Genomic DNA, 10487 nt, shown 5'->3' with positions numbered 1-10487 from the left:
TGATAGCATACGTCAGAGAAAATAATACATCGACAAATGTCTTTCAGTTCATATTCCTTTACTAATAGAAGTTCATGTTTGCAACATGGTTAGTGGTGTACTACACCATTTTACAGTTATCTCAAGGTTCCTCAAAAAATAAATGTCTTAATACTTTTTTTAACGAGGAAGAATTATGTTACAGACAGATAACAACAGAAAGACATGAAATAGGTTAACACCAACCACAATATAGGTAAATAATACTGAATTCAAAAAGCATCCGTCCCACTTAGACCTAGTCCATCGGACTCCCTTTTGTCTTCACCTTTATGCTTAGACCTGATCTTTAAAGAATTCTTGAAAGCCTTAGCGAAACTCTGCGAACCAAAAACATACAATAGGGGATCCAGGCAACAATTAAAACCTGCAAGGATTACACACACATAATACCCAGTTTCAACACGCAGGAGAGTACGACACTCTGTCGAGTAGTACTTTTTGATCACCACCGCTGTTGTCCTTGCAATGTGAAATGGGAGGAAGCAGAGTCCAAATATCACTAGACAAATCCCAATCATCCTCAGAGACTTGGTCTTAACAGCAAGACCTTTGCCTGTGTTGATATTGATGCTGGACACTACACTTGCCAGGCGGCTATAGCAGATTGCAGAAACAGAAAACGGCAAAATGAACCCAAATGTAAACAACAGAAAGTTTAAGGCAAAGTGAATATTGGTAAGATTGTTCTGATGAATGCTGTGACATTGAGTTGTATTGCCTTCCTTGGTAGGGGGAAGGCACACTGCATAGACCGCCGTTTTTACCAGAAGCATGACCCACACTCCACCACACAACTTTGAGACAAATCCCTTCTGTTTCATATATGACCTTTTGTTGAAATAGACAACTGCCACATACCGATGCACACTGATGAGGGTGAGGAACATGGTGCTGCCATAGAAGTGCGTGCTGAGTAGCGCAATCTTGATTTGGCACAGAAACCTTCCGAATGGCCAGTGGCCCAAGGCGAAGTTCACCGCCATAATAAGTGTCCCCGGGGAGCCAATGGCATCGCTCAGAGCCAGATTGAACTGCAGCACCGTACCAGAACTCCAGCTTGGCACTTTGTAACAGAAGACCCACAGACTGAAGCTGTTGAGGAAGAAGCCGACCAGGAAGACCAGGGAGATGAACACGGTGATGGAGACGTGCTGGGGCTCGGCATAGCAGGACACGGAGCCACTGCCGTTGGCTAGACTCTTGTTCAATGTCAACGAGCTATCCATCTTCTACAGACGTCTTGGGGGGTCCACGCTGGAGGGAAAACAAATAGTGATAGGAGCATTTATCTTAACACAACATTCAGACAGGGAAGCAAGCACCCATTGTGTACTTCCCAAAGACATTTTACAATCTGTAGCTACATTTCAAAATGAATACTAATTAATCATTAGAAATGCAAAAGAAAGCTGCTTATTGTCAAAGCTGAATAATAATAATACTAATAAAAATTATTTTACGGGAGACACAATATTAAATATGTGAAAAATATGTGAAAAGAAAGCTCTTTTGTGACAACATAGGAAGTGTGAAAGAGAACTCACCAAGATGTAAAGACTGTGGTCTCAGTCAAACAGAATGTGTGAAGGTCTTTGTGCATGCATATTTTGACCGCTGTAGAGTTAACAGGAACAGTGCCTTGGGTAGTTTTAAAGTGTGAGAGTGCTAACAAGGATGTCTAAAAGAGGAAACATGCAGGTATGCGCTTGGTATAGCACATATAGAATGTTTAACAAGAGATGTGACAACGGGGACCGACATGTTAACCAACTGTAATTATAGCCTTTTGGTCAAATAGCATCCACCTTAAACCTGAGTGTGGTATTGTATTAGCTATATGATGCACACGCAAGAGAATACAATGACAATTATGTAGAATGGAAATAAGTTATACTCTACTTATACTAAACATTTAGATATGAGGGTGTATCAACACTTATGTCAACATGTTTTCCTTAGACTCATTAATAATGGTGCGAGTACATTAACAGCATCATGTCAGGCCACTTTCTAATTCACTGTCGCTGAGTGTGCTCTGAACGTAACCTTAGATCTCCGAAGAGACCTATGGACAGCTTTCATAAATGTCTGTGAGGCAAAACAGTAAAGCAACGGATCTAAACAGCCGTTTGCGCCAGCTATGATCCAGGATACATAGTATGCTGTCTCCCCCGTAGGAGAAGCCTACAGTTATCTGGGAAGTACTTTTTCAAAACCACAACTACAGTTCGTATGACATTCATTGGGGCAAAACATATCCCAAAAATGACCAAGCATACCACCACCATTTTCTGTGACCTGGACTTTATATTTTGACTCTTAGAATTGCTCATAGGAATGAGAGAAATTGATCTAACTAGCTGAATGTAGCAGGTCAAGGACATTATATGTTGATTTTTTGTCAAGGCAGTTGGATGGGGGATTTCAAAGAATGAGGATGTAAAACCGTGTAAACAGTAAAGGGATTAGACAATTAGCATACAGTTGAAAACACATCTCACATGAGATTTCACAGAAATTGTGTAATATTTGCAATATTTAGTTACCTGAAGCATGGATGACCGGAACACTGGAAATAGGAGCAATAAGTGTAATTTGATGTATAATATAATCTTCAACTACTTCACTGTGATGTAGCCCATGTCATCAGTTAGAACAGACCAGACTAATGACTAACATTTCCTTCCCTCGCTATACTAGGGCTCAGGATGCCCTAGTATAGCGATTTTATTTAGCAGGCTATAATTTACATTTAGTCATTTAGCAGACGCTCTTATCCAGAGCGACTTACAGTAAGTACAGGGACATTCTCCCCGAGGCAAGTAGGGTGAAGTGCCTTGCCCAAGGACACAACGTCATTTGGAACAGCCAGGAATCGAACTGGCAACCTTCAGATTACTAGCCCGCTTCCCTAACCGCTCAGCCACATGACTCCATAATTATGATAAGAGCTTCCTGCAAGATCATGACTGCATGCTGCAGCAACAATTCAAGTCTTTGTCAAAATAAGAAATGCAGTAAAAATGGACGACTGACAAGATTAGAAACTTATCTATCAATTGTAAATGATGGGATTATATGATTATGAATCACTTCCTATATATATTTAAAATACGGATGTATACGGATTTGGTAGTTTTAGATAAATGGATAGCAAAAGTGACATTTGTTTCATATGACAGAGTAGCCATTCAGTATTCTTTTGCATTAACTTCTAACCTAAACTTAAAAATAATAGAATCTTAAGATTTCTATGGTTACAACATTGTTAGGCATTCTAAATTTCAATTGGTATTCTAAATATATAAATAGAACATTAATGCACAGATGAAACACTTTGCATTTCTCCATGCAGTTAATCACAAAAAGTTATATACCCGAAGAACCCGAGAATAATGTTGAATAGGTCAACATTACAAGACGATGCAAACGAATATCACACATTTTGAACTGTATCATTCTAACGTACAAGACTTGCTTAGGCCTAGATGTCTATTTGACGGCCTTGGTTGCTCAAACAGGGGAAAATGGCCAATTTGTGGAAATTGAATACTCCACAACCACAACCCCAAACCGCTGGCGAGCCCCTGGAGTATGTGACCTGTGTAGGGAGAGCACTACAGCCACGCTCAGACGCTGCAGAGTACGACAAAAGAGGGTCGTCCTGCAAACCCAGACCACAGCAGGTGCCAAATACAACCATTCAAATGATGTCTGAAACTCACGTCCCTTCCAGAGACACACTGGGTCCATTCAGAAGAACACGTGTACCTTTCTGACGGGTTGTTTTTCTTCTCTTCATTCTTGGATGCAGACAAGATACACTATCAGAGTCAGATCTAAACCACTGATGCCCACCTCAGACCCTGACGATAAACCAATGCTCTCCATCGACCAAAGGTATCGTTATTCAGCATTGATAGAAAACAATCATCTCTCAGTATTTTGGGGGTCAAAAAATCTCCCAGGACAGCGTAATTGATTTGAAATGGGAGAAGCTGACAGCCGAAAGTCCAACCCTATAATACGCATGTCTTGCAGCCGTGTAACCACGTGCGTATCTTTACTTTAGTTCATATATGTTGTACTGTGTTCTCTCCTTATGTTTCTCTCACTCACACGCTCCTTTCACAGGGCCGACACAGTCAATGTTGAGAGGTGGTCCAAGTGTGACAGTGAATGTGACGCAGACAAGATCAAGACCTCCAGGCTGTCTAAATTCTCCCTAAGACCAGTCATCGTCTCCCAGGTGATGTAACCTGACATTTCTTCACACAGTGTACCTGGGAGTAAGCAGGTGGGTGAGGAGGGGGACTGTTTGGATGTTCCTTTCTGCAGGGCAGTGTAAAGACACAGGTGATTCAGGACCCCAAGGCAGGCACACTGGAATCCAACCCGAGTCTCCTGGGAGCAAACGACAGCATGGAAAGCCCATACCTGAAACATCAGAAACGAAAGAAGAAGATGATTAATGGGTAGACTGGCGCAAAGACTGGGGATATTTCATTCAACCTTTCACAAGCTCAAGATTTGACTACACTTTCAAATTTCCAAATCAAATTTCAGAAATCAAAATGTACGCTCGAGTTTTGATGCACATATCCACAGCATCAAGGACTATCAACTATAGCTACTCAATAACATTCTGTTTGTGCATTCCAGTTTCAAGCCTTTGAAACCTGTTGCTCCACAGCAACCAAGTATTTTGCAGTGTGCCGGCATCACTCCAGGTACAGTCCATGTCCGCCCATTCATTTTGACATTGAAAGCTAACTTGGTGGGCTTTATACATGTCCTACCTGCATCAGACCCCAGGATGGAGCCGGCCAATCATCAGCAAGGTTCCGGAAGGGCTCCAGTGTTCCGCCGCTTCTATGAGGTGGTGGTGGAGGAGCCCCAGAGAGTTGGACGTCGAACGTCAAGACAGAGGTAGAACTCTGACAGACGCTCCTTCCCATCAGTCTCCTTCTTAAAGACACGGCGCTCCCTTTACGACTCACCCATGCTTTCCTCTAAACCCAGGTCTGCCCCCGATTCCAGGGGGTGGCGGTTGGAGCACTGTGGCGGTTGCCTGGACGAGCGTCTGGATACGGCGGCGGACTCGATGAAGGTGGCCTGGTCTTCCTCTGAGGATGTCCAGCTGGAGCTGACAGGGTTATGCCTTCAGAGGGGATGTGGGACGGTTGGACAGGGGAGGTGTGGATCACCAGCCAGTGGGTACCCAGCAAAGGAGGCCTGCGGCAGGAGCTCGGTGTCGGGTGACTCTGCGGATGCTCCTGGGTGTGTGGATGGTCTGGAGGATTACGCTACAGAGGACAGTTGTAAGGACACAGATTCATTCTACGACACTAAATGGGACCCCGGTCAACTTAAAGTGACCTTCAAACTCAAAAATTCGAACGTGCTGTTGAGTTTCTCCGAAAAGCCATCGACTTGATTGGACAGGAGGCATCTCTTGAGACAGACCTGTCTGTGATGTCTATCAACTACATACATTCCCCCCAAAAATCTGAAATACATAAATAAATCAAAACTAAGAAAACACAAAGATAATTATTTATTTACAGCTTGCTTCACTGATACAATACCAGCACGTACGACATTCAGACTATCTACTGTATATATGAAAATATATTTGTCAAATAATAAAGCAAAACTACATGCTTATAAAAGTAATTTTATCCACTGAAAAAAAACCCTGAACACTGGGTTACAATATCAAAGCTGGAAGACTGCTACGAAACATCTGTCTTCGAAAATACATACAGAAAAACAACCAAAACTTTGACCAGATGATATAAATGAACATGGTACACCATTCATTCAAGTGTAGCCTTTCTCAGCCGGTGCTGACATTAACGTCTACATCCAATATCAGCGTCGCCTTTTCCGACCGTTAGTCTTCTGCCTCTGGCCCCTCAAGCTGCGTGCTCCTCTCAGACGGGTGTGGTGGGGGTGGAGGCCGTGGTGGGGACCGTGACAGGATGGAGGCCGAGGTCCAGAGAGGGGGCCTCGTCTGGCTCTGGGGGGCTCTTCTTCTGGGCCTCCAGCTTCTCTGTGAGCTGGGTGTATAACTCCTTCACCGGCTCACTACTCTGTAAATCACAAAGATATCACAAAAGTCAACACTGTTAGTAAATCACGTGCCTTTGACCCCCATGACACGACCATGTATGCACTAGTGCAGTGGTTCTCAACCCGACTCCTCCATCATGACAGTGTTTCTAAACCTCACTTGTTTGGGCGGCTCCAGGGTTTTCATCAAGGTCTCCATGTACGATGGCAGCACCTTGTGGTGGAGATGCAGCAACAAGCGCAGAGAGTGTCTGTGGACGTTCTCTTTGCTGAGACACACACGACATAAATAAGGATGGGTTACAGTACATTAGCGCCTGTACAAAATATTCCCATGCACAGAACCAGTACAGCACCAAAGTTATCCACGATAAGTTCTACAGGGATCTGACGGCAATTTTCATTACAACGTCCATGGTTTTAGACGACATCCTTTCTTTTGTTTCTGTTAACTTGGCCGACCTTGAGTAGGAGGTCAGGAGGAAGCCATCGAAGACAGCAGTGCAGAACTCCTCTGTGCTGAACTCGTCCGACAGCAGGGTGAGGTGTCCGGTCAGCAGGTGCAGGAAGATGTCCCCAAACGCCATGTCGTTGAGGGTCTCCACTGCAGGGCAGAGAAACAACATCTCACTACTGTCCACTTTTGACTTTTACATCGAGACCTATTCAAACCAAAATAAAGGCAATACCAACCCAAAGAGGGAAGCAACCGTTGTAAGGCATTCTTGTTCCTCTGTTTGGCAATGTGGAGGACATAGTACAGGCCCATTTCACAGGCCACTCGGTTCTCCTGCAGGTACCTAGGTGAGGAAGGTTAAAAACGAGGACAATTACATGACATCCATGTCTGTAACCTGAATAATACAGTATGTCTAACACAGCAGTTTTCGATGAGCGAGGAATCCTAGCATTTGAAGACTCCCGCTATGCCTCGCCATCCCACTAGTTACTTGTTGAAGGAATCCGGCAGAGAGGTGGGGTATGTGACGGAGGTCTTCTCCTCACTGGGCAGCTTCTGCTCCACCGTGAAGGTGTAGTCGTCCACCACCACCGACATCATGGCAGGCAGGAAGCGGGTCACAACCTCCACATCCTGCAGATGGACGGGGTCAAATCAAATGATGAGCTCGACGAATACGACATGAAGACATTTCTGCAGGAGAATCATTATTTGAGTGTCATCGTTTTATTTGTCATGCTTTCTTGCGCTCAAAGCCCCACAGTCCAGCAAAAAGTCAAAGTCACAACCACAAGACGTGATGTACAATAACAATAAGAAAGAGCTCACCAATCGCGGCTCTTTGAAAACCTGGCTGTCGATCATATCCCAAGCGCCTTGACCGAGGGACAGCATTCTCAGGAGTAGCAACAGGTCTGGGCTGTCCTGTTTCATTCAATCAGACATCTCTCTCTTTAGTGGAGACCTTGACATTGTCCACAACATGAACCGACGCATTATTGATCATGGAAGTACACACTGCGCTCCCTCCACGTCCTCACCCTGGGAAGAGCGTCCTGGCTCAGCAGTTCCTGGAGGTTTCGGACAGTACTCAACACCAAGGTGTTACAGGCAAACGGGTCGCACAGAATCATGGAGAGATCCCTGGAACGTCAGCACACACGTCAACACCAGCCTTCTCGCTTCTTTGGGGGGAAACTCCGGAACGGACATTAGTTATTGACACACTTATTCCCATGTCCGGACTCACCCTAGAACTTGCTCCTGTCCTTTCCGGACTCCATCCAGAAAACCTTGCAGCTCCCTGGCCCGCTTGGCATCCACAAACTTCTCCCGGATGCAGGCATCCAAGCACCAGGTGAACTGACCAAACGCAAGACGGGCAAAAGGGGATGGATTGAAATGGCGGCTGCTCTGAGAGGTTGCAACTGAGAGGTTTGAGCGTGCGTTTGTTTGTTTCCGTGGTACCTTGTGGCAGGGGTCTACGGAGCAGATCTCACTGATGTCCAGGTCGTGGAGGGACATCAGCAGCTCGGCACGCAGTGTGCAGTAGTGGACGTTCCGCGTCCGCAGAAAGAGGGTTCTCAGGAACTGCAGAACCATGTCGTAAAGCTTCACGTTCTTCCCAATCATCTGGGTCAGCTTGAGGACCACCTGTAGGGGGGAGCAGTCGAGAGTCGACGTCAACGCCGACCCTCCTCAAGCCCACCCCGGGGCTCGTTCCTGTGGCACGGACGGCGGAGGCTCACCTCTCCCTGGCGTCTGGTTTTGGGCGAGGGGCTGAAGAAGTTGTGGAGGATGGAGAGGTCGTTGCTGAAGAGGGCCGCTTCCTTCTCCACTATGTACTGCTTCAGCAGGGGAGAGACCTCATCGCCGAAGAGGGCCTGGTTGTCCTGCCAGATCTGCCTCTTCACCTCGACTGCACAGACCTTATAAAGCTCCTTGTCAGCCATCACCACCTTCAGCTTCTTCTCTGGCACCTGTGGAAAGAAAACACGGTATGGCTGGGACCCTACGATGTGAACAGTGAGCTTGCCATCCACACTGTCTAGTTTTACTAGATGTTAATGTATTAGAAAGTTGTGGAGTCAAAATCCTGACCTTTGGTAGATGCTTCAGGACCTGCATGACCACTGGTTGTATTGAGGGCATCTTCACGAGAGGAAAGCTCTTTTCCAGCAGCTCCTCTAGTTTACCATAACTGCGGTCAAGTAGGATGAGGAGCACACAAGACTTCAATGAGATTAACATACCCCATAAGAATATGAATAAGAATAACAATGGCCCTTAGGCAATACTAAGGTTATTGATTGAAGTATGATGTCTCACCGGTCCTCTTCTTTGCCTTCTGCAATGGTGGCGACTCTCTCCATCAACTTATCGCGAAGCTCGTCGAACACCGACTGGTGAAACTCCAGTCGAGGGGTGCCATGAAGGTCCAGAAAGGGTAGTGCAGACTGGAGAGTTGGCAATAAAATGCCATTCTCTGTCTAAATGGTATTGACAAGATACGTACGTTATACACATGCTAGGAGGGAACGTTGCAAAAATATATATATTGCTAGATATCAGACTAAGGCTTAGATAAAACGCGTAGCTATACGGTAGTGTTAATGGTTGTGTTAGAGCTATGTATGGCATCGAGTTGTAGAAGAGAGTTAGCTAGCTGGCTAACTATCTATCAGTATAGTCATGATGTTGTTGACATGGATAGCTAGATACACAGTGGTATATGTGTGTAGCTACCTGAAACTGATCAATGGCTTTCAAAGGCTCAGTGCAGTTGGTGAGAGTTTCTTTGAGATCCTCGCCATTGGATATCCCAAGCTCAGGCAATCCCGCAAACATTTTCTTTGTTGTGTTTTGAAGGTCGCAGAATTAGTTATAGCAACATGCATACAATGATATTCTACACAAACATCAATATTAAACCACGTTAAATAAAGTTATAATCTAACTTCTTCACGATGCTTTCTTTTCTTCTGTCAACGCACACTTCCTGTGCGGGCAGTGTACTACAATGTCAACAGTCCGATAAACAAGCACGGTCACATAACTATTGGTTCCACACACAGTGGCAGATCGGACTGGTGTCCTAACATTTTATCTTACCCGTCAGATTTTCCAACCTGCAACTGTAGTTTTGCGCTAGGGTTAAATCTGGCTAGCTAGGACATATCGACATAACACAGGAGTGAAACGTTGATGAAAATGACTGTTTTAACCCTTTGATACACAACATGGGTCTAAAGTCACCCGACAGAGTTTAAATGTTATTTTCGCAAAAAAATAATTTAATCATTCAGTATTCCAGGTATTCCTCAATTAACTTGTTTTTAGTCATCACAAGTCCTTATTTTCATTTTTTCTTTTTACTTTTAGAATTTTTTTTTTTGTATCACTACCCCTCTAATGCACAACATGGGTCTAAAATGACCCACATTCATTTCCTATGATATTTCATGTATGGCTGAGTGTTTCTTTGCTATATCTTTTGCAATCAACTCATTTCATAATTTACCTTCAGTTTACAGACATGGGTCAAAAATTACCCATATGTATTCCTATGGAGTTTGATAATTTTTTTTGATATTTGTAAATTTTTGCAACTTGGAACATTTGATAACTATTCACCTGTCACACATTTCACAACTCAACACAGCTGCTTTTAGGCAGGGAGAGGTTCACAAGTGACGAAATGCAACAACTTAGAGATGAAGAGCTGCAGCAGCAAAAGGGAAAAAGTGGAGAAGCAATCGACAAACAGGAATTCTTGGCCTCTTTCAGTTTAACACTCCTTGCAAGAGCCTTGATACATTTATACATACTTTATACATTGGATTTTGCAATTGGATCGAAAAACGCTCCCTCAAGGCCACATCTAGGCTCTTGTCCTCCCCTGCAAGGAGGG

The 10487-nt window shown here is 44.5% G+C and overlaps 3 protein-coding genes across 4 annotated transcripts; 1 reads left to right on the top strand and 2 right to left on the bottom strand.

Moving 5' to 3' along the window:
* Positions 1-233: 233 nt before the first annotated feature.
* Positions 234-1283, bottom strand: LOC134015253 (P2Y purinoceptor 2). Its single transcript, XM_062454659.1, has one exon. The coding sequence runs from the start codon at positions 1266-1268 to the stop codon at positions 252-254; it is 1017 nt and encodes a 338-aa protein (XP_062310643.1). The 5' UTR covers positions 1269-1283; the 3' UTR covers positions 234-251.
* Positions 1284-2985: 1702 nt separating this feature from the next.
* LOC134015289 (uncharacterized) lies at positions 2986-5593 on the top strand. 2 transcript variants are annotated; one of them, XM_062454713.1, is made up of 8 exons: positions 2986-3059; positions 3564-3728; positions 3857-3942; positions 4177-4291; positions 4381-4517; positions 4705-4772; positions 4851-4971; positions 5065-5593. In XM_062454713.1, exons 2-8 carry the CDS (start codon positions 3570-3572, stop codon positions 5477-5479), a joined length of 1101 nt encoding a protein of 366 aa, XP_062310697.1. In that variant the 5' UTR covers positions 2986-3059; positions 3564-3569; the 3' UTR covers positions 5480-5593. The 2 variants fall into 2 exon arrangements, with proteins under 2 accessions (XP_062310697.1, XP_062310698.1); XM_062454714.1 differs by lacking the exon at positions 2986-3059 and having other exon boundaries at positions 3213-3728.
* On the bottom strand, positions 5584-9603 carry nelfb (negative elongation factor complex member B). The gene is made up of 13 exons (XM_062454712.1): positions 9323-9603; positions 8906-9066; positions 8678-8777; positions 8326-8556; positions 8045-8230; positions 7827-7939; positions 7618-7720; positions 7406-7501; positions 7068-7210; positions 6811-6917; positions 6580-6721; positions 6278-6386; positions 5584-6137 (listed from the first exon to the last, which is right to left on the bottom strand). Exons 1-13 carry the CDS (start codon positions 9422-9424, stop codon positions 5979-5981), a joined length of 1752 nt encoding a protein of 583 aa, XP_062310696.1. The 5' UTR covers positions 9425-9603; the 3' UTR covers positions 5584-5978.
* Between the last annotated feature and the right edge of the window lie 884 nt (positions 9604-10487).

This window comes from Osmerus eperlanus, chromosome 28 (genome assembly GCF_963692335.1).
Source record: "Osmerus eperlanus chromosome 28, fOsmEpe2.1, whole genome shotgun sequence".
Classification (NCBI taxonomy): Eukaryota; Metazoa; Chordata; class Actinopteri; order Osmeriformes; family Osmeridae; genus Osmerus; species Osmerus eperlanus.
This window is presented reverse-complemented; position numbering and strand designations above follow the sequence as displayed.